Raw genomic sequence first — 24,996 nt, 5'->3', positions numbered from 1 at the left:
CATCACCATTCATGGGCACATGCTTTGTCAATATTCTGTTGTGTGACCAGTAGTGAATATAGTGAAAACTTCATTTCCTCCATTACTTTAATTTAAAATTTTTATTTTTCAAAAACTTCTTTGGCTCTTAAGAGTAACTGGTACTAGTCGGGGGGCAATAAAATGGGCACAATCATATACTGTTAGATTGAGCATAAATTGGCACAGCTTTTGTAGAAAGAAAATTAGTAGTATTTAGTTAATAAATTTAGTTAAATAAATTTAATTTCATAAATTCAATAAACTCAGTAATATTTCTTTCTAGAGCCTTCATACAGAACATAACAGAGCAACGCCTTTAATCCAGGAATTACCCTTCTAAGCTTGTATTCTACAGAAATAATAATAAAAAATATGTTCAAAACACAAAGTGTTCAAAAAAGTGAAAAATTACAATGTATTATATTAGAGGATTTGCTATATAAACTATAGTTAACAGCACTGGAATCGAATACAGACATCAAAAGTCCCATGAAAACAATTTTTTGCATGGGAAAATTTTTATGGTAAAAATGTTAAATAAAAACAGATACCAAAAAAAAAAAAAAAAAGAAACCCCAGCAGATAAAACTTTGTGCATGATTTGATCTCCTCTAACTATAGAAAAAGAAATATGAACAAAAGATGCAAAAATAGACCACAGTCTTCATAGTGACTGCCTTGCAGGATGAGCAGTGATTTCTTCTCCTGTTTCTAACACCTACTGATACCTTCCAATATTTCTAAAGTTAATCTATATCCCCTTGGTAAGCAGAAAAACAAGACCAAAAAGCCACTTGCGATTTTCCTTCAGGTTTTCTTTTTCCTTGAGCGAAAGGGAGAGAAAAAAGAGGTCTGAACATTTGGCTGAGAATCCTAAGTGAAAGGGGGACGACAGGATGGCCGGCTGCCACTATTTTAAAATCAGGAAATATGTGAGCTTTCTTGACTTCAGCAAAGGAAACAGCATTAAAATGGAACTTGAGGATTAAAGGAAGTAAAATAAATAAATGCCTTTGAATAAAGCAAAACACTGGCATGCAAAGATGACACTTAATGAACATTGTGGTACATGATTCTTTTTGAATTACGGTTTTCTCAGGGTATATGCCCAGTAGTGGGATTGCTGGGTCATATGGTAGGTCTATTTTTAGTTTTTTAAGGAACCTCCCTACTGTTCTCCATAGTGGCTGTATCAATTTACATTCCCACCAACAGTGCAAGAGGGTTCCCTTTTCTCCACGCCCTCTCCAGTATTTGTTGTTTGTAGATTTTTTGATGATGGCCATTCTGACTGGTATGAGGTGATACCGCATTGTAGTTTTGATTTGCATTTCTCTAATGATTAGTGATGTTGAGCATCCTTTCATGTGTTTGTTGGCAATCTGTATGTCTTCTTTGGAGAAATGTCTATTTAGGCCTTGTGCCCATTTTTGGATTGGGTTGTTTGCTTTTTTGATATTGAGCTGCATGAGCTGCTTGTATATTTTGGAGATTAATCCTTTGTCAGTTGTTTCGTTTGCAAATATTTTCTCCCATTCTGAGGGTTGTCTTTTCGTCTTGTTTATGGTTTCCTTTGCTGTGCAAAAGGTTTTAAGTTTCATTAGGTCCCATTTATTTATTTTTGTCTTTATATCCATTTCTCTAGGAGGTGGGTCAAAAAGAGAAAAACAAATACCGTATGCTAACACATATACATGGAATCTTTAAAAGAAAATGGTTCTGAAGAACCTACAGGCAGGACGGGAATAAAGATGCAGACGTAGAGAATGGACTGGAGGATACGGGGAGGGGGAAGAGTAAGCTGGGATGAAGTGAGAAAGTGGCATGGGCATATACACACTACCAAATGTAAAATAGACAGCTAGTGGGAAGCAGCCACATAGCACATCAGCTCGGTGCTTTGTGACCACCTAGAGGGGTGGGATAAGGAGGGTGGGAGGGAGACGCAAGAGGGAGGGGATATGGGGATATATGTATACCTATAGCTGACTCACTTTGTTATACAGCAGCAACTAACATAACAATGTAAAGCAATTATACTCCAATAAAGATGTTAAAATAAATAAATAAATAATTTTTTTAAAATGTGTACCAAATATTAAAAGATAGTCTGTCTTAGAATAATTTCATATCACACCAGATTGCAAACAAATGAGTCCTTGTACCAAGGTGCATTGGTAATTCCTGGATATGAATGACATTAAAATGAAAGTATTGATTGAGAAGGCAGACCCATTGAATTCTCCAGGCTGAATATACAGCTTGCTTCATTGTTAATGGCACTTGTGTGTTCACACAGTTGGAGAAACAGACTTCTGTTCATTTGTTGCTTTCAGTATGGAATACTTTATACCAATAAATTTTAAAATGTTAAAAAAAAGACAACACTTTAAGTGTGACGGAGTAGGAAAAGTTATTGATCTACGACAGTGGAAAAGGATTACAATACATACGTAAACATGAGGCAGTGGGTATTAGTAAGTATGAAGTTAGGAGCATATCACACACACAATAGTTGAATTCTTCTCTTACTAATGATTACTAGTTATAAAAGGTAAGGGCATTTTTATTCTTATAGCAATATATAATTATACTAGTTTGAAAGCTTTTTATTATTTTTCTTTTTCATTCACAAGGAGTTTGCAGGAGAAGCAAATCCTTCAAATGTGTTTAAACTGGCTGATTTATCAACGCGTTTTAACTTGCTTCTTTCCCTAATTTAACCTACTGGAGTGTATACCTTAGCAGGATCTGGAAATAAAATAAATAAATTTGACTTCTTAATATTGAACTGTAAAACGAACATATTGAAAGAAGAAAGAGCTGTAAAGCTGCCCTCACGAGACAAAATGGCTTGCTGACCAAGGCAGAGTTGTGTGAAACCTGGTTATACTAACGTTACACATAAAAGCCCTAAGATGAGGACAGCGGTAGAGGCACAGTGGTGGTGATGGCGACAGTGATGGGGGTGCCCGAGCAGCTCCCTGAGGAGCCATCCAAGCAGCAACCGAGGGGGCTCTCCGGCTCACAGCTCAAGCCTCACGAGGAGACCCACGGCGGGATGTGAGAGCAGCCCAGACCACAGCTAGCTGAGGCTCGGAAGAGCATGGTGATCAGCCTGGGTACGTCCCCTAACCGGTGGTCACTCATCACTGAGTTTTCAACAGTTGTCAACAACATAAAGAAACGACTAATACAATTTTCACAAATCCAAATTTATTTAATCCCAAAGGATAATCTGCATTCTAAGATTGTGTCACCCTACTTTTTTCATATTAAAATGTTCATTCTTTTACCAAAGGATGGAATTAGGGCTGAGAAATTTTTTTTTTAAATGAGCTTACTTGGCAAATTAAAAGTTGGAAGTCCTCCATCAGGTCTCCAATTTTATTTTATTTTTCATTTTATAGACCTAGTAAGTACCTGTCAACCTAAACCAACGCCAGAATAGTAAGTAGGAATTAACCAGGCAAAAATTTGGGCAGAGGGAGCAGCAGGTACACAGGAACAAGGATGAGGAAAAACATGTCTTTTAAGTCTGCACTCCCAGAACTCTGGAAAGAAAGAGCAGAAGATAAGGCCAAGGAAGTACACAGGCCTCCAAGAGACCCTGCAGGCCACTTAGGGGCTGCAATTTGATCCAAGAGGCAATGAAAGGTCATTAGTTCAACTTTTTAGTGTATGCTATTTACACACCTTTTCCAAGGGTATATTTATTTGGTCAGATAATTTTTCAGACTCAAAACTATATCAAATTCCCATTAAGTTTTCTCTAAATCAAGTTAGTTGTAGCTATGGTCTACTGAGATTATTTTGTTTCCTGATCAATCATACAACATATCTACTATTTCTTTCCACTTTATGTCTTCTGGAAATATGACTATATCCTTTGAATGTTTTTTCTATGTCCTCTTTAAAAATGGAGATTAGTTACAGGAGGACGCACTTCTAAAACTTTTTTAATTTGGACATCAAAATATTAACCAGCATCCTCTGAATATAATTCTTTAACCAATGACTAATCCATCTAACAATTTTTATTTATATTTCTTTACCATGTCTACACTGAGACACCCTGGCAACAGTATCCTGCTGAAGTTTATATACCCTACTAGGTATCTAAGTAAATTTTTCACAATGCCTCTAAGGCCAAAAGAAATACCTAGCGGTCCCATTCATTAAACAGTTAGGTCAAAACTGCTTAACAGTATGGTCTACACTTTGTCCAACAGATGTAGTTACGTTTCCCTCACAACTGTAAAATATCCAAGGCACTGTGAGGCTCCAACTTGCCTCAGCACACAGGTTGAGAACTATAGCTCTAGCCTACAACCCTAAAAAGAAATAAAGGCTGTATCTGACAAAATCCATTCTCTGTGAATTTATGCTGCATTGCAGTGATGACTGCTTCCTTTTGTCTTTTCTTTTTTTTTTTTGGCGGTACGCGGGCCTCTCACTGTTGTGGCCTCTTTCGTTGCAGAGCACAGGCTCCGGATGTGCAGGCTCAGTGGCCATGGCTCACAGGCCCAGCCGCTCCGTGGCATGCGGGATCTTCCCAGACCGGGGCATGAACCCGTGTCCCCTGCATCGGCAGGCGGACTCTCAACCACTGCATCACCAGGGAAGCCCGACTGCTTCCTTTTAAGATGTTTGCAGGCTCTACTTTTAATCTTGCCTGGGATGAACATGAAAAAAACTACTCTAGTTTTTAGAATCTGCCTTTTGAAAATTATATGATACTTGATGATCTCCAGTTTGCTACCAATTCTTCCATTTTCTACGTCCTCACATAAAACCAAAATAAATTCAATGAATATATATGAAAGCTCATTCAGTATTTGGTATCATGTTTAATCTTTAAAGTACCCAATATTTTAAAATTTTATAAGCAACTAAACCAATAACTGTTTTGCCTGTTCACTAGTAGTATCTCAAGAAGCTGAGAAGTCCTTAAAACTGTGCTCGAGGAGCTGAACTCTACACTCAGACGGAGTTAGTTTAAATCCTACCTCCGCCACTTACTAGTGGCCTGACCATACACAGGTGTTAAATCTGTGCAGGTCCTAATTTCTTCATCTTATTAAAAGCGTGATATCTAATTCAAAGGGATGCTGTGATAAGTAAATATAACTTGGTACATAATAAGTATGCAATAAATAATATCTATCATCAATAATAACAAGTTCAAAGCAACATAAGAAAAGGTATACTATATGTTTGAGTACTGCTAAGCCCCCCAAAGTTAGCAGAAAGGAAATGATGAACGATCTCACAATCACAAATGGTTGAAAAGCTGAAAATTAAAATATTGAAACTATATCTGATGCTCAAATAAAGACTGAATGGAAGTTGTGTTCTAGTGGAAGAAGTAACTGAGATACACAGTCATTGAAGACAATATGAAACAAGTGTAAATGTATGTGAATATTTCAAGGTTATATGGGAGCCTGATGCAAATGGACCAAACTAGTCCATTACTCGTCACTCCAACTGTGAAGAACCAAGAAACCTTATGGAAGATGAACAGCGTGAAGAAGCATAACATAGTTTTCCCTATTTTCTTTATACTATACACATTTATTTTAAGAGATCTGATTAAAATTAAACAAAAAAAGGGGCTTCCCTGGTGGCGCAGTGGTTGAGAGTCCGCCTGCCGAGGCAGGGGACACGGGTTCGTGCCCCGGTCCGGGAGGATCCCACATGCCGCGGAGCGGCTGGGCCCGTGAGCCATGGCCGCTGAGCCTGCGCGTCCGGAGCGTGTGCTCCGCAACGGGAGAGGCCACAACAGTGAGAGGTCCAGGTACCACAAAAAATAAAAAGCCATACAAATTATATAGTAGAAAGGTCAATAATACCAGAGGATAAAACCCCACACAAAAATCTTCTTTACCATTTCATAAAAAACATGCATATGTGGAAGTCTGTAGCCCTCTTTTCTCAAAAATGGGAAGTATTTACAATTAGCTTAACACTTCAGGCTACTGTACATAATTCATAATGTTAATTTGTATTCCCCTCAATTATTTACCTCTGCTCAGCTACCTTTTAATAATCTTTTATAATTGGGAGAGCCATAAAGAGTTTTATCACACTCAAAAGTATTCTCTGTAAAATGACAAATTAAATTTTCACAAAATGGTATCTGCTCTTAACTGGAACGTTTTTATGGAAGAAATGGGAAGATCTAAAAAAACACATATGCATACTTTAAAAAAAGGAACTATGCAAGTTAAAACTATTGACTGCAACCATATTAAATTAATTAATGGAAGAAAAGAAAAAACCCAATGAACAGGATCATAGTGAGCCATCAATCAGAGATGAACATGCAGAGAAAGACAAATAGAAAAGTGGGGTTCTAAGTAATGAGAAAAAGGAAGACCCAAAGGCATGTCTTGGATTTCTGCATAGAATGTAATTCCATTTTAAATATATTCTGATTTATTTAAAGCAAGTGGATAAAGTTATTACAACCATATGTTGGTTCAAAGTTATCACATGTTCCTTTAAATAGTATGTGCAGCCTATAACATATATAAGCTACAAAAATCAGGCTGAAGAGCTACATGTTTTCCACATGTAATCAAGGGCCAAATTTGCACATAAGAAAATGACTGCATCCAGAAGGCAAAAAATATTCTATGTATAATGGAAAAAACACCCAGAAGGTGTAGGTATTAGGCTGTACATGGCCTAAGACAAATTTACAAGCAAGGGTGAATTTATGGATCATCACGGTCCAACCTGTTTATATTGGCTTGTTTAGACACGGCCTTCAATCTTTTCCAAGTTTTTCTAAGAGCATCGGCATCAGGGGAATGGTGATGACCTGAAGCCCCCTTGGGAAATCCTGGATGTACTCCAGGTGGGATTCCTCTGCCAATAAATACGCATGATGACTTCCATTACTTTCTCTAAAGCAAAGCACAAGCAACTTCTGCAGAACATGCCATACCTTTCTGGAAGCCTTCGGCCATGTCTTTCTCCTTTCCACTTAGCTTCATTATCTTCTGCTCTTTGTTGCTGCATTTGATCAAAAATGGCATGGTAATGTTCATACTGTCCGCGAGATGAAAAAGATGATGGAGCCACAGCCCCTCCACTGCCAAAAAGGGGAGCCTAGGAATCAAACAAAGAGCTCTCACATGCTTGTCTCACAAGACCTAAAAGGTCTGTACTACCCTCAAAAGAAAAAAGTAAATTTCAACACTTGACTCTTAGAAAGCAATTACCTAATTTAACATGTTTTCCTACTATATTATAACCATTAACAATCAAAAACTAGTATACTTTGTTACTAACAATAAAGCTTAATTCAATGTAACTAAAATATAAACTATCACTAAATTTATGTAACTATGAAAAAACCTGGTCTTAATGAACAAGTTTTGAAACAAGTTTCTAATATACATTTTATGTGATCCCATCCTATTAAGTTTAAATATGTATAGCTTATAAATAAAACAGAGCCTGCTTTTGTAACACTCAAAATTATATCTAACAAAAACATATGGCATTTAACATACCCCAAATCCAATTCAACAAGCAATGAGGATATAAACACCACTGAAACATACTCTAGGTGTAAATAAAAGAAACAAAACAACATACCAATCCTTAAGCAGTTGACAAACAAACTGGGAAACAAAGTGTAAAGCTTGAAAAACATTTCATTTCCTGTAGTAAATGAGTGGCCACAGGCACACTGTAAAGTAGTAAATACTGAGCAAATTTACAAAATAGAAAAAAAAAATTATGAGAAATAAAAATTCCAAAAAAAAATCACTGGAGAAAAATATTATTCAACGCAGCCTTGAAAGCAACGTAACAAAGAAAGAGTAAATGATTAAATATGAACCATGGTATTAAAGTAAAACTTAAAGTAAAAATAAGCACTGGAGGTGTATGTTTAGGTGTTGGCAGTACGGGGAAAAAGGATGCAGGAAGACATAAGAAGTTAACTAGAAAGAAGGCAGATAGGAAGTGTTATTTGGTCCTAAAAGGTCATCACAGGTAACTACCCTCAGCTGTGCGAGTTCATAGAATAAACAACAGAAAGCACGCATACATTTTCTAGCAGGAAAGTGCACTAAAACAGTTTCTTAGAAGGTTGGTGGGACTTCCCTGGTGGTGCAGTGGTTAAAAATCCGCCTACCAATGCAGCGGACAAGGGTTCGAGCCCTGGTCCAGGAAGATCCCATGTGCCACGGAGCAACTAGGCCTGTGCGCCACAACTACTGAGCCTGCGCTCTAGAGCCTGCGAGCCACAACTACTGAGCCCACGTGCCACAACTACTGTAGCCTGTGCGCCTAGAGCCCGTGCTCTGCAACGAGAAGCCACCGCAATGAGAAGCTCATGCACCACAACAAAGAGTAGCCCCCGCTCACCACAACTAGAGAAACCCCATGTGAAGCAACGAAGACCCAATGCAGCCAAAAATAAACAAATAAAGTTTAAAAAAAAAGGTCAGTAAGTCAAATTACACATGATAAGCAAGAATAAGAGAGAGAACAAAGTAGAGGAACTAATTAGAAGGCTTGCTGCACTGACACCAAGCCAAGAAGCCTGCGAGCAAAGAAAGGCAATCAGAGAAGAAGTCAACGGTGAAGGGAGCTGTGGGTTCTCTGCGGAAATAACAAAGGATGAAGGCAAAGGCATAGGACGCAGCCTCAGAACACACGCACCCAAGCGCACGGAAAACTCACAGAAAACAGAGATGTCAGGATGAGAGTTGAGTAAGTGTAGAATGTTACAGAGGTCAGGGGGCAAGAACTGCACTGCAAAGAGGAAATAGGAACCTCAGAGGCAGAGGCCAGCAGCACCAAAACGAAGACAAAGTGACATGACTCAAGTGGAGGGGCAGCACTCAAACGCAGATGAGAGCAGAAGCCAGAACACTGCCCGGAAAGGGAGAAGAGCTTCCAGGTGACGACATCCTGAGGAAGAAGTCTGGCTAAGGAAAATACGAGAACCAAATAAAAGGCATTTCAGTGTACCCAGTGAGGTAAAACTTGTGTTAACATCTTGACGCAAGAATTGTGTACAGTATTATAAGAAAGCCTGATTTTAAAACAAGTCAGCTCAAGATAAAAATAGAAAACTGATTCAAGATGCTTGAATAGCAAGAGATGAAAGTTGCTAGAAATAGGGAAGATACTTCATTCGGCAGGAAACTCCATCAAGGTGATTTTCATATACATTTTCAAAATGTGCATCTCAGGGCAAGATTATCAGAACCACAATTCTGGGAAAAGGTGGTCATACCTCCTACGAGCCTGGTTCCTCGAGTTTAGTCTGGCGCTAATATCAACTTAAGGTTGAGTGTTCTAAGGTTTCTCTCTAGCAAAATCAAATGTATGTACATATCTCTGAAGATACCTATACTCAAAATAATGCTGAAAACACTGTACTAGAATACTGAAACAACAGGATCTTTTAAACATGACTTTATTCACCAATTATAAGCGCAGGATGATGTTCTGACAAATACAGACACTCTTGGAACCACTACCACAATCGAAACCACATCCATCACCCCAAAAGGTCCCTCATGTTCCTTTGCAGCCAACACCCCCTCCCTCCTTCTGGCAAACACTGATCTGCTCTCTGTCACAGAAATTGGATTCGCCTTTTCTTATCATTTCATACAAATGGATTCATACAACATGTACTCTTGTGCCTGGCTTCTTTCACTCAGTATGCTGTTGACTGACCCATGCTGTTGCATGTATTAATAGGCTATTCCTTTTCAATGCTGAGCAGCATTCCAATATATTGTCAAACAACAGATACACTCTTATATATAATGGTTATCTATATAATCAAACTATATATGTGGAACATTTCATAATTTTTCTAAAAACGCACTTTCATAAGAGATATATCAAAAATGGATAAAGCATTGAAAATCAACTACAATTTAAAAAAAGAAAAAAAAAACCTATCAGAAGAATCAAAAAGAAAAAATGGACAAAGCAAAAAGTCCCAGATTTTGCAGATACTAAGTAATCAAGGACAGAAGGTTATTTATACTGTGCATAATGTCTTGGTATTTAGAGGTATATAATAATAGAATATTAACTTTGAAATATTTCCCTTAATGTTTAGTTTTTGTTTTATCTTTATTTTGGGGAATCTCCTTAATTTGATTCACATTTTTACTGAGCTTCCAGGTCCTTATCAACTGTACAGAAATCAAACAGCTGAAGAAGTTAAATATTTCAAACCTCACAGGGAATAAGTACAGAAACTAACATAGACTTTGATTTACGTCATGGAAAATAAATTGTTTTATTAACCCTCACAGAAAGCAGTATAGAAGTTTATGAAGCGAAGCAGAAACCTATTAAGCACATAGTATCTCACACTGTTGAGAAACTATAATCAAACATTGGTAAAACTGGACTTTAGGATTAAATATGGCTTTAGACATCATAGGGAAAAAAGGTGCTTCACTGCATAAAGAAGATATACGCAAAGGGAGAAGAAAAAATAATCAAATTCTCAACACCAATCATGGACTGATACAAAATGCTTGACAAGATCTGAGGGCCTGCACTTTGGTAAGATTTTACTTTCTAATCATATAAGATATGGGGTTAGTTATTTTAGAATGGGCCAAATTCTGTCTGAGTCATTCCTTATCACTCAGGAGGTTAAAAGTTCAATTTCATAGTAAATTGGATAGTACAGTACAAAAATAGTAAAGTACAATTTTAAAGATAAAACTGTATTACTAAAAACTGTATAAGTCTATATTAATACAGAACTAGAAAAAGTGACTCCTACTGGGTTACTGATATGTAATATGAAAAATGTGTCATCTCAAGACACTGAAATACAAACCAAGAAAGCCAGGGCAGAACATGTATATCTACATAAACAGATAAATTTTTATTCAAATCATATCTTTCAGGGAAAAAGAAACAAGTAAGAATGGTAATCATTTCAACTTAACAAATATCTACTGGGCACCTAAATACCAAGTTTATTGAGCAAGGTCAGGCGAACTCACAGTTTAAAGACCTTAAGTAACAGTTGATTGGATTATACAAATTAAAACTGATAGTACAGAGGAATAATAGTATGTATTCATTTTTTATTGCTGTGTCATAAAGTACTACAAACTCAGCAGCTTATGACAGACCCATTTGTGGTCTCAGGAGTCTGGGCATGGTTAGCAGGGTCCTCTGCTGGGGGTCTCACCAGGCAGAAATCAAGGTGTCAGCCAGGGCTGCCACCCTCATCTGAGGCTCAGGATCCTCTTCCAAGCTCACTGGTTCCTGAATTCACTCCCTTGTGGCTGTCACGGCTAAGGTCCCTACATTCTTGCTAGCTGTTGGTCAGAGACCACTATCAGCTCCCACAGGACACCTGTGCTTCCCTGCCACGTGAACGTGTGCTTTTTCCCAGGCCAGCAGAAGCTGTCTCTCTGACCTTCTCCCTTCCAGGCTGCTATGAGGGAGGCTTATAAAATAGTGACGTGACCACAGGAGTGGCTACCCCATCAGCAGGGCCATACAACACAGCCTAACTAAGGGGCTGCGACACACCCTGTTCACAGGTTCCCCCATGCTCCAGTGGAGGGATAACATCAGGCCTGACCCCTGGAGTCAGGAATTTTGGGACCACCTTAGAATTCGGCATGTAAAGGGTGTTATGAGGGCGAAAGAAGAAACACAAGATTCAGACTGGCAGAGCAAGGAAAGGAAAAGGAGCTTAACAGGTGAGTCCTTGCAGGCCAAGCTCGGGCACTGCTCTTGAAATTCATTCCTCCTTCCTTCCTCCCTCCCTCCCTCCCTTCTTTTTCTCTTTCTTTCTTTCCTTTCTTTCTTTCCTTTCTTTCTTTCCTTCCTTCCTTTTCTCTTTTTCTTTCTTTTCTTTCCTTCCTTCCTTCTCTTCCTTCTCTTTCTTTCTTTCTCTTTCTTTCCCTCCCTTCCCCTCTCTCTCTCTCTCTCTCTTTCTTTCTTTCTTCTTTTAAATGAAGAAATTAAGGCTCAGGAAAGTTAAGTAACTTGCCCAAGGTTGTACAGTGTGGATCTGCCCAAAGGAAATGTCTGACTTAACCTACCTAGGTAAATGGCTGGTTAGGTCACTGGTTACCTAGGTAAATGGCTGGAGGTAGGAGTGAGAGTGAGGAGGGACGGAGGGTGCTTTCAGGTAAAGACTAATACAGGTGTCAGGACGTAGCTACAGCAGGCCACACACAGTGGGGAAACTGCAGTACGGTCCTTAGCTCAGCATGACTAGAGCGCATGGCACGACCAGGATGAGTGCGGAGAGACTGGCAGGGCCCCGCTTAGTACGGGTCTTCTGAAAATGGAATCTTCAGGTCTACGTGAAGCTAGAGGAGGACTTCAGGCAGAGTGGAGACAAACTGTATTTGATTTTAAAAAGATGCCTCAGGCAGGAATGGTGTATCACAGCCTTCACAGCAAACTTTTTATGCAACTTTAACAGTGTCACATATTAGTTATCAGTACAAATTACATACCAAATATGTGCAGGAAAACTAAGGAGTCATAATAGATGATGAAGAACTCTAGTAAAAAGTAAGTGTATCCCCCCAAAAAGCCAATTGTATACCTTTTCAAGAGCAGGAGGAAACTGGAGAAAAAGCAGTAGTGTAAGTGCACTGGCACCAAAGGCCTACCTTCATTTCACCGCTTCCACCAGCACTCAGCACGTTTCTCCATCCTTGTTCCCTGGCCCTATTTATTTTCTCCAACTTTTGGGGAAAAGAAACAAACAAAACACCATTTCAAATATTTAGTATAAAGTACATGAAATACATTTAGAAATAAAATGGAATCAGTGTATCCCTTTAAAAAAAAAAAGGGCGGGGGGGACTTCCCTGGTGGCGCAGTGGTTGGGAGTCCTCCTGCCGATGCAGGGGACGCGGGTTTGATCCCTGGTCTGGGAGGATCCCACGTGCCGCAGAGCGGCTGAGCCCGTGTGCCACAGCAACTGATCCTGCGCTCTAGAACCCGCGAGCCACAACTACTGAGCCTGCAGGCCTAGAGCCCGTGCTCCGCAGCAAGAGAGGCCACCACGATGAGAAGCAAGTGCACTGCAGCGAGCCGTGGCCCCCACTCACCGCAACTAGAGAGGACCGGCGTGCAGCAACGGGGACCCAACGCAGCCAGGAAAAAAAAAAAAAAAAAGGCGCATGTGTAGGAGGCAGTGCAGCACACCGGGGAAATGGACCATCCTCTTACCCTTTCCTTTTCTTGCCTTTTCATCTGTTCAGCCTTCATTAAACTAATCTGTAACAAGTTTTAAAGACAAACTTTTTAGAACTCTTGAAACTATTATCCTCTCCAACTTGGCAGGGGAAAAAAGTAAGAGTGAAATAACTACCTGATCCTTTTGTTTCTTTTCTTTTTCATTCAATTCCAACCTTCTCTTCCTTACTGGTTCCTTAAATAAAAAAAAGAACATTTTTTATCAATAATAAATATTACTTCTTCTAGTTTCATCAGTAAAGCTAGCATACCAATGGTAGACATATGCCCAGGGAGGTTAAAAAACAGAAATAAGTTAGAGGTATTTGTTTGAAAGAAATAAGGAGGAAAGGTTTGGAGGTTTTATAAGATTTGTTTCTTCTTTTATAATTATTTTTACAAAGCTTTAAAATAAGCAGACAGATGTCTTTATACCTCAAACAGTTTCCTCCTTTCTTCTCCAGGATTCACTTTCTTCACTGGACTTTGATGGGCCTGGACAAAAAGTAAAACTACAAATTAGATAAGGATTTTGAAAAATTCAAATGTATGGAAATTTAAAACAGGAAAAAATGTAAAGCCAATACTGCCATAACTGTCTTTCAAAATATATTATCCCTGGGGCTTCCCTGGTGGTGCAGTGGTTAAGAATCTGCCTGCCAATGCAGGGGACGTGGGTTCGATCCCTGGTCCGGGAAGATCCCACATGCCGCGGAGCAACTAAGTCTGTGCACCACAACTACTGAGCCTGTGGTCTAGAGCTGGCGAGCCACAACTACTGAGCCCGCGTGCCACAACTACTGAAGCTGATGTGCCTAGAGCCTGTGCTCCGCAACGAGAGAAGCCACCGCAATGAGAAGCCTGCACACCGCAACAAAGAGTAGCCCCCGCTCGCAGTGATTAGAGAAAGCCCATGCGCAGCAATTAGAGAAAGCCCACACACAGCAATGAAGACCCAATGCAGCCAAAAATAAATAAATAAATATTTTAATAAATAAAAATAAAGTCACCTATTAAAAAGTAGATAAAGGACATACACAGAGGTTAGCAAAAACAAAGAAATAGCCAGTAACTACCACCCAAGTCAAAGCACAGAATACTGCCAACAAGCAGAAGCCCTCCACCAGAGAGGTAGCCACAATCCTGACTTTACTAATCACTATCTTGCTTGTCTTTATGGCTTTGCCAATTATGTATGCCTTCCTAAGCAATACAGTTTAGTCTTCTGTGTTCTGAGTTGTATATTAATGGAATTACACAATATATATTCCTTTGTATCTCACTTCTGTTGCTCAACATTGTTTTCAGAATCGTCCATGTTATTATTTGTATCTGCATTTGTTTTCTTCATTGATAAGTAATACTCCATTGATGTTGATTCCTTTCTTGCATAGTTATCTCACACTTTTCTCAGCAGGTCTAAAGTATTTGAGAATTGGGAGACTGGGATTGACATATATACACTAATATGTATAAAACAGATAACTAATAAGAACCTGCTGTATAAAAATAAATAAAAAATAAAATAAAGTATTTGAGGGAGTCTGTCACTATGTCTCTCCATTTCCTTTTCTGATTATTCATTTCTGCATGCTGAACTTCTATCAGGCCACTTTACTGAATTCATTAGTAATGTTCTGCTGCTTCACTAGGATTTTCTACATAGGGAATCATATCGTGTAAATATCTGTTTCCTCTTCTCTCCCAGTATTTTTGTTTCTTATTTCCTTCTCTTTTTAATTACATTAGCTAGGCTTCTGGAATAACATTAAATAATAGCAATCATTGCAAACATCCTTGTTTTGCTCCTAACTTTAATGTAAATGCTTCCAATTTTTCAGTATTATGTAAAATGCCTGACATGGGTTTCTAGTATATATAACTGTGTCATGTTAAGAACTTTCCCCTCTATTTCTTGAATGAAAGAAATTTGGATTTTTAAAATTTATTTATTTTTGGCTGCATTGGGTCTTTGTTGCTGTGCGCAGGCTTTCTTTAGTTGCGGCGAGCGGGAGCTACTCTTTGTTGTGGTGCACAGGCTTCTCCTTGAGGTGGCTTCTCCTCTTGTGAAGCACGGGCTCTAGGCACACGGGCTTCAGTAATTGTGGCATGTGGGCTCAGTAGTTGTGGTGCACGGGCTCTAGAGAGCAGGCTCAGTAGTTGTGGTACATGGGTTCAGCTGCTCCGCAGCATGTGGGATCTTCCTGGACCAGGGCTGGAACCTGTGTCCCCTGCATTGAGAGGTGGATTCTTAACCACTGCGCCACCAGGAAGGCCACTGGATCATTTTTAAAAACCATTTTATTGAGGTACGATGGACATACAAAAAGTTGTACATGTTTAATGTATACAACCAAAGAAGTTTTTTTTTGTTTAAACTGTTAAATTCTACTCAACTTTCAGTATCTACTGAGATCATTTATGTATGATTTTCTCAACTTACTAATGAAGTGAAATTAACCAGTTTCCTACTGTTGAACCATCCTTGCATCCCAAAATGTATCCTATTTAATAATTCTTAAATCATTCTTTTGATAAATGGTTTGAGTTTTTGAAAAACTTCTTTTAGGATTTCTGCATGTGTGCTCATAAGTATGACTGACCCATGGATTTCTTTCTTTTTTTATCTTGGGCTAGCTACTCAATTTTGTGAGCAATGTTAAGCCTACTGTATGATCAGTGTTTCAAACCATTCAAAATACAATTCTATATACCAAAAAAGATTAGAAGTATTTACAGGAAACTCTAGTCATTTATCATGAACCAATTTTAAATTTTTCAGCTACCTTAGGAAAAAATGAATATAAAAAGAAACACTGTACAAAATTATTTACCAATGTTGGGTTTCAACTCAAAGGAAAGCAAATGCTACTTTAAAAAATTATTTCAGTGGTCATTTACATTATTAGTAAAATAATTCAGCATTTGATTATATCATTAAAGTGTCTCCACTAACAATTCCATTTCAATAGCAGCTGTATTTTGGCAAAAGTCAATGTTATGAAATTACTCTCATATACCACTTATTGCTTCTACTTCCTAAATTTTGTAAAATGACCATAATGGATAAGCACTAAAATTCTAAATGCAAATTCAGAATATTACAAAATAAATATGACCCACAATCAATATGAAATTAATATAATTAATTCCAGAAATATATTACTGTTAAGATACTATATAGCTCACAACACATAAAAAAGAACTAGAAAGGCACCAAAAGTTTCCTTTCACTAAAAAAAAAAAAATTCAAAAAGATATTTAAAGTTTCTGCTTACTTTAGAAAGCAACATGATACATAATTTAAACATAATTTCTTCCTTAGGAAATGCAACTAACTTATTTTAATGAATACATTATTTAATCTGAGCACAATAAAATGATAATATTTACAATATGTAACATCATCAAATGGGTTGATAAACTGTTAAAATGAGAATAATGATTCTCTTATACTGTGTTTTGGCATTTTAATTAAATGACCATTATAAACCAAATCCATTTTATTGACACAGTATGTTTTAAACTCAAAGCTACATCATCAATGTGATAAGTGGTATTAAGTCTCATACCAGGGACTTCCCTGGCAGTCCAGTGGTTAAGACTCGGCACTTCCACTGCAGGGGGCATGGGATTGATCCCTGGTCGGGGAACTAACACCTCGCAAGCCGCGCGGTGCAGCACCCCCCCCCCCCAAAAAAAACAAAACCTCACACCATGACTAACGAAATGGCAAGTTTACTCCCTGACAAAATGACCCAAGCAGTAGGTTCCCGGAACCGTCCCATCTCCTCCTCACTGTATTATTAGATCCTAACTCCTAACCTAATGGTGGCTAGTTATTTCAATTCAACCTTCACTTAAGCTGAACCATGTATCTCACCACCTCGCCCCAGGAAAGACACTAGGGTTAATGAGATGACAATAATACTGAAATATTTAAAGAACAGTAGCTTTCAAACTTTTTGTAAAAGCAACCCACTGTAAGAAATATATTTCAGGGCTTCCCTGGTGGCGCAGTGGTTGAGAGTCCGCCTGCCGATGCAGCGGACACAGGTTCGTGCCCCGGTGCGGGAAGATCGCACATGCCGCCGAGCGGCTGGGTCTGTGAGCCATGGCCGCTGAGCCTGCGCGTCCGGAGCCTGTGCTCCGCAACAGGAGAGGCCACAACAGTGAGAAGCCCGCGTACCGCAAAAAAAAAAAAAAAAAAAAAAAATATATTTCACATCCAGGCCCAGTTAAGATACACACACACACACACACACACCCAAGTTCCATAAAATACTTTTACTATGTGTAGCTGAGTCTGTTACTTTCCATTCTATTACTGAAAAAAAAAAAAGTCCGTGCTCTTCACCCACTAAATGGTTTTGCTACCACTAATAGATAGCAACCCCCTCTTTTAAAATAGTCAAGAGAGTGTTCTGGGGGCACTATTACTGAAGTACAAGGAAAAAACAGTTGTATATAATGTTTTTTTATGGCATTACAATCACAAAGTTAACATTTCAAAGTATGTTTTATATATATATAGAATTTAAACTAGTGGGGAATGCTACCCAGGAGCTTGGTAAAAATACATATTCCTTCCATACAAAAGAGTATTACTTGGCAATAAACAGCAATGAAGTACTGATACATGCTACAACATGGATACATGCTACAACCTTGAAAACACTATACTAAGCAAAAGAAGCCAGTCACAAAAGACCTGGTATTGTATGACTCCAGTTACATGAAATGTCCAGAACAAGCAAACCTATACAGAGACAAAAGTAGATTAGCAGTTGCCCAGGGCTAAGGGTTGGGGAAGAATGGGGAGGGAATGCTAATGGGAAAAGGATGTTGTGGGGAGGCAAGGAAAATGTTCTAAAGTCGATTGTGGGGATGGTTGCACAACTCTTGCAAATTCATTGGAAACCATTTAATTCCAAACTTCAAATGGATGAGTTGTATAGTACGTGAGTTATATCTTGATAAAGCTATTTTCAAAAAACACATATCCCCAAGAGTTGCTGAATTATAATTTCTGGACACAGAGCCCTGCGTTCTACATTTTAACAAGTTCCACAGGTGAACCCTTATGTAGCAGGTCTAGCACTGGTCTCCACATTTGTGAACCACGACACCCAACAACTTAAAAATAGTAACATGAGTGATACAGCATCTCACTATACATGACCAGCTTTACACCAGATTACACAACTGTGCGCAACAAGAGAATGTTTAACTAAGACACCTACATACTCTTGGGTAAGTCACATGAAAGCAAGAGTTATATTCATGTTTTGGTCCTCCAGATTGCACCTTCACATATAAGATATACAAATATTTGTGAAATAAAAATGCCAAGCTGTTCCTCAGACATCACACAAGTATTTTCAGAACACTATTTCTACACAGAAGAGAAAAATATGGTTACATAAAACATCCATATTAAACGAAAAGTGTTGTTTTGTTTCTTTGCTCAAGTCAGAACCAAAATACTGAAACATACTCACGGAGCTCCCTCTGGTGGCTTCATAACCACTCCTCTGTTTTAACTGAAGCATTTTAGAAAACAGTTATGATTATTAACAGGAACTGGAGCAAAGAAAGTTTTTATGACATGCAGATATTTTTAAGATATGCTGAGTAATAAAAACTTAATGTGTATTAGCTTAATTTTCTGCAGTTAAAAAGAGCCAGACAGGACTTCCCTGGTGGTGCACTGGTTAAGAATCTGCCTGCCAATGCAGGGGATACGGGTTCAATCCCTGGTCTGGGCAGATCCCACATGCTGCGGAGCAACTAAGCCCGTGAGCCACAACTACTGAGCCTGCTCTCTAGAGCCCACAAGCCACAACTACTGAGCCCATGTACCACAACTACTGAGCCTGCGCTCTAGAGCCTGTGAGCCACAACTGCTGAGCCCGTGCACCACAACTACTGAAGCCTGTGCACCTAGAGCCCGTGCTCTGCAACAAGAGAAGCCACTGCAGTGAGAAGCCCGCGCACCGCAACAAAGAGTAGCCCCCGCTCACCGCAACTAGAGAAAGCCCACACAGCAACTAAGAACCAGTGCAGCCAAAAATTATTTTTAAAAAAGAGACAGGCACTATCAGTAAGGGGTTATGGTTTTCCTTATAAACTTCTCCTTTTCAAGCTTGATAGAAAGTTAAATTTAAAATTCTAAGAGTCATTATGAATTTGAATCTAAAAGATGCTTTAGATTTTCTGGGGACAAAATAAGTCTTTTAAAGAAATATATGAGGGCTTCCCTGGTTGCGCAGTGATAGAGAGTCCGCCTGTCAATGCAGGGGACATGGGTGCATGCCCTGGTCCGGGAAGATCCCACATGCCGCGGAGTGGCTGGGCCAGTGAGCCATGGCCTCTGAGCCTGCGCGTCCAGAGCCTGTGCTCCGCAATGGGAGAGGCCACAACGGTGAGAGGCCTGCGTACCGCAAAAAATAAATAAATAAATAAAAAATATGAGTCATATAAAAACCAAAAAAACCAACTTATTTTAAAAAATCACATTTAAAATAATTTAGACATTTAGTTTCTTTCATTTAATTCTTTTCATTGTTAGGGTTTTTTTTTTTTGCACAAACCCGCGTCCCCTGCATCGGCAGGCGGACTCTCAACCACTGCGCCACCAGGGAAGCCCTTCATTGTTAGGTTTGAAAAACTTCACGCATGTGTCATTTCTTTTATTTTTATTTAGTTTTTATTTACCTGAAATTTTTTCTAATTTGTTTTCATCATGGTAAAACACATATAAAATTTACCATTTTAGAAAACAGTATGGAAGTTCCTTAAAAAACTAAAAATAAAGCTACCATATGATCCAGCAACCCCACTCCTGGGTGTATGTCCAGAAAAACCAAAAAATCTAATTTGAAAAGAAACATGCACCCCAATGTTCACTGCAGCAGTATTCACAATAGCCAAGACATGGAAACAACCCAAGGGCCCATCAACAGACGACTGGCTTAAGAAGATGTGGTACATATATACAATGGAATACTACTCAGCCATAAAAAAGAATGAAAGTTGCCATTTGCAGCAACATGGATGGACCTAGAGATTATTATGCTAAGTGAAATAAGTCAGACAAAGACAAATACTATACGATATCACTTATATGTGGAATCTAAAATATAATACAAATGAATGTATATGTAAAACAGAAATAGACTCACAGACACAGAAAACAAACTCATGGTTACCAAAAGGGAGAGGGACAAATTAGGAGTACGGGATTAACAAATAAAAACTACTATACATAAAACAGATAAGCACCACGGATTTACTGTATAGCATAGGAAATTAATACCCAATATCTTGTAATAACCTATAATGGAATATAATCTGCCCCCAACAATAAACTGAATCACTAGAATGCTGTACACCTGAAACTAACACAATATGATAGATCAACTATACTTCAACTAAAAAAAATTTACCATTTTAACCATTTTTTAGTGTACAATTCTGTGGCATTAAGTACATTCACACTGTCGTGCAAAGAAATCTGTCGTGAAACGTTGTTTAAATAAGCTGCATGATTATTTCATGTGCTAATTATTACTTAGCTCTCATTGATATGGTCTAGAAAATCATGCCAAATGCCTAAAAACTTTAAGGGCAACAACCTTGCCTGAACTCCAAAACTCTTATAACTATCACCTGAATCATGTACCTGTCACTAACTATTTGATGGGATGGTATCTGCTATTCAGGATATTATTAACTGGAATCTGAAAATACCACAGCATGCTGCTCTTGCATACTGAATAAATGCTAACTGAAAATGAGGGAAACATGAAGAACAGCAACATACTGTTTGATTCGACCAGCCATGTGAAAGAATAAACACTTGGCTACGATCCCGCCCAAGGGTGAGGACCACCTGCTACATCTTCAGCCCAGCCTCACCAAGCTCTCTGATCTCTCCACTTGGTCAGGTGAACACTTGGCCCAGAGATAAGGCAAATGACCTTCTACAAGTCCACCCAAGTATGTATTTGGGTTACAAGAGAAAGTTAAAGGGATCGTATTAATTTTTAGTCTCTTCAGTACAGCTATCGATAATAATCTTAGCAGACTACTCGTCTTCCTAACTGAAGAAAATAGCTATTGAGTCTATTTTTTTCCTCCTGTGACCTTATGGAGTACAGACACATCCCAGTGTGCTCAGGAGTTGGTCATTATCATTTTTTCTCTTTTGGTTTTGTTTTTCTAATAGTTATCAATGTGCTAACAACGGCAACAAAATGGCCTCTGCACAGTTTTACTAACAACTTTTGGGTGTTATTCATTCTTTTAAAGAATTAACACTTGAGTGACTTGACAAACTCTGTTAGTGCTCTCTAATCCACTCATCACTCACTTATCCAGTCAGTGTTTACTGGGGGCCCCACTGCTTCAGGCACCAGTGAACAACATCACCCCTGCTCTCACAGTTTCACACCTCCACGGAGGAGGCTGGAAACAAGCACATGCAGGAAAAACAGCGGAGGAAAAAGCAGACGGAGCTGCGGGGGTGGGCCAGAAGGCTGGATGGCAGTTCTATCCATAGAGTTGCGAGCACAGCCCGGAAGGAAGGAAGGAGGAAAACCATGCAAGAGAGAGAGAGTCCTCCAGGAGAAGAGAGGAGCAAGTGCAAGTGCTCTTCCGCAGATAAGTGCTCGGCATGTCCGAGGACAGCAAGGTTTCATGAGCGCTGCTGGATGGAGACTAGCAAGGAGGGAGCAGAGATGAGACTCGCGGAGGTAACAAGGGCACCTTCTTGGAGCGGGAGGAAAGGCTGCTGGCACCTCTTGAGCAGGAAAGGGCGACGATTACCCTTCACCACCAGAGCAGCATTGAGGCTGCAGTGTGCAGACAGACGCAGGACGCCCGTCTGAGAGCAGTGAGGTCAGGCCGGGGAGGGCGAGGTGGCCTGGACCAGTGTTTGACAGAGTGGCGAGCAGTAGTCAGACTGCGAACAGGACAGGTTCTGCAGGCGGTGGACAGGATGTGACGGTGACGGGGCGTCAGCGGACTTCAGGAGCGTGAGGCAAGACAAGAACGATGAGCCTGGGGACGGCACGGGACCTGGCATTCAGACTTACACAGCCTCACGCTGGGATGCCCATCAGACACCCGGTTAGAAATGCGAGGACAGCACAGCTCTGGAGTTCAGGAAAGGAGTCCAGGCTCGAGACGCAGATGTGTCGGTTTACAGGTGCTGTCAGAGTGCGAGGATGGTCCGGGGAGGAGGTGTCCCCGGCTGGCGTCCTGAAGCACTGGAGCGTCAGGGGTCAGCGACAGCAGGAGGAGCTTGCACCGCGGCAAGAGGAGCAGGCAGGCAGGGAGGAGGACAGTCAGCAGAGTGTGGTATCTGGACTCACGTGAAGAGAACGTTAAAGGAAGAGCAGGTAATCAGTGAGTCCAAAACTGAGGCAGAGGAACAAGACACCTGACCCCTGGACATACCCAACTGGGCTCCCTGCGGTCCTCGCCAGGAGCCGCGTCCTAACAGCGGTGACAAAGCAAGAGGAAAGGGGAAGGAAGGAAGCGAAGACGTACAGACAAGGCTGGGGGAAGTTCTGCCATTAAAGGAGCAGAGATACAGGGAAAGGGCTGGATCCAGGGAGACATGGGAGGGAGGATTTTGTTAAGAAGACTGAAGATATAACATGTCTGTTGGCTAACAGGAGTGATTCGGGAGAGAGGAAAAATATGATACCGAAGAGAGGGTGAAGTCCTTTAGTACGCAGAAATACTAACAACAGATGGTCCACAAACAGCTGGGTCGCCTCTGGATCAAAACACAAATAGATCAGCAAAGTAACAGGAAGAAAGGCAGGATATTTACAAACACGTAGGACTGATTGGCAAGAGGGCTGCTGAGTGTGGGCAATTTCCTTCCACTTGCTTCTGCTTTCTCAGTGAAATAGGAAGCAAGGCCATACCCTGAGGTGAAGAGCAAGGAGAAAGCAGGAGATAACCATCCTGGAAAGTGGGAAGGGAACTGGACTGTGGAAACATAACAGGGTGGTGGCGGCAGTGCTTGCCTGATGCTGGGGGTTTAAATTTAAAGCAAGACCAGTTAGAACAGCTTAAAGCTTAAAGCAAGACCAGTTAGAACAGCTGCCTGTTTTCCCCACCACATTCCACTGGGGCAAGACAGTCGAGGTTCTGGAAACTATTACAACGAGAGAACATGAAATTAAAGCCGGAGAAAGAAAATAAAAATGAAGAAGGGATGGACAATGAAAAAACTAGCTAAGATCCACGGATCCAACAGAACAAAGAAGTTTTGGTGGCAGAGTCCTCAGGGAATGAGCTGAAAACACAGGAAGTGGTCACAGAGTGGGGTACTTGTAACTGAGACTACGAAATATATGCTATTATTGATGACAAATGTGATGGCATGACTACAAGGGAGAGTTCCAAGGTGAGGCAGGAGACACGATCACTGATGAAAGAGAACCATCAAGAAAACAAGGCCGTGCACTACTGCAAGGGTCATCTTCTCAGATACTGAAGTCAACAAGAATCATGACAGTGCAGGGAAGTGTCTAGGATGACCCTCACGGAGGCGCAGCAGCTGACACGAAGCCTGGCGGAGTGGCTCAGGGAGCAGGGGAGAGTCTGGCAATGACAAGCGAGGACCACGCCTCCATCGTCCCACCTCTAGGCCCAGCAGGACTGAGGGACCAGAGGGAAAACGGTCCCCAAGAGAGACGCATGACAGTGTGTTCAGGGCAAGCCAGGTTTTAGAGCAAAAGAGGTGAAGACACTCTTGACAAGGTTAGAACACAGGGGATTTTGCTGATGATGTGCTCTCCAAGGCTCTGTGGAAGGGTTCGGGGGTGGGATCGGGGGAGGGCCAGAGCCTTAGGGAGCTGAGAGGCTATGGAATGAGGGCACGCAGGGGCGCTGGGTGTCTTGTGGTGACTAAAGAAAAGAGGGGTAAAGGCTATGATGGAATTGCTCCACTTAGGCCTGAATAAACATGGTACCAAAAAACAGAAACACAAACGTGGTGTGCCAGCTGTCACAATGCCCCTCAGCTCGCAGTTCACCCTTCACCGTCCTGCTCGTGACCCTGGAGCTGGACAGGGCAAACTTCAGGCCTGCATCAGGATGTAAGCTTTGTCCGCAGACCATGTTGGAGAGAGGGACACTGCACAAGGAAAGGGCTTCTCTTCCTCTTGTCCCTGTGGGTGCAGGACAGGCGGTGACACCACCCCTGCAGGCAGAGTACCCCCAGCAGCCTCTCTGCGAGCTTCAGCGGCAGCCTCGAGGCCAGCTGCCCGCCGCACCCGGTGCCCCAGCCGGGCAGCCCAGCCCAAAGGGCCCAGCAGTGCCCGGCAGGCTCCTCCATGGGCCTCTCAGCACGGTTCACTCTATGAAGGTTCCAGGAGTCTGATCAGCTCCACAATGGACAGTCTCGCATCTGCCAGCCTCGGCCCTGGCACCTCAGCAAACTCCACTACCCAGGGGTCACCTCCATCCACGCCCAGCAGGCTCTGAGTCTCGGCCTTAAGGGCAGGCGGGGTGATACTCTGGCCTCTGTCTCTCCTGTGGGGCCCTGCCTCTGCACCAGGAGCAGTGCCTGCTTCCTGCGTGTGTCTGCTAGGCCTGTATTCTTTAGCGTTCTCTTTAGCCCTCAGAAGTCAGTTACCTAAAAACAGATCGTGATTACTTACACCAAACCTCCCCCTATCAAATTATTATGTGTTCTGTCTCCTGACTGGATGCTGACCTACACAACTT

The 24,996-nt window shown here is 40.8% G+C and overlaps 1 protein-coding gene across 4 annotated transcripts in view; it reads right to left on the bottom strand.

The window, feature by feature from the left end:
* Nucleotides 1-24,996, bottom strand: part of NEK1 (NIMA related kinase 1) — a 210,494-nt gene that overhangs the window by 126,851 nt on the left and 58,647 nt on the right. For all 4 annotated transcript variants that reach the window (XM_082843558.1, XM_082843560.1, XM_082843559.1 and 1 more), the window contains exons 12-16: nt 13,681-13,740; nt 13,382-13,441; nt 13,240-13,287; nt 12,675-12,749; nt 6,977-7,140 (exon numbers count right to left, since the gene is read on the bottom strand). In XM_082843558.1, coding sequence (XP_082699684.1) covers nt 6,977-7,140; nt 12,675-12,749; nt 13,240-13,287; nt 13,382-13,441; nt 13,681-13,740 — 407 coding nt within the window. The remainder of the gene's footprint in view (nt 1-6,976; nt 7,141-12,674; nt 12,750-13,239; nt 13,288-13,381; nt 13,442-13,680; nt 13,741-24,996) is intronic.

This window comes from Leucopleurus acutus (genome assembly GCF_964270905.1).
Source record: "Leucopleurus acutus genome assembly, chromosome: 7".
Taxonomy (NCBI): domain Eukaryota; kingdom Metazoa; phylum Chordata; class Mammalia; order Artiodactyla; family Delphinidae; genus Leucopleurus; species Leucopleurus acutus.
Note: the sequence above shows the minus strand (reverse complement) of the source record. Positions and strands in the feature narration are given on the sequence as shown.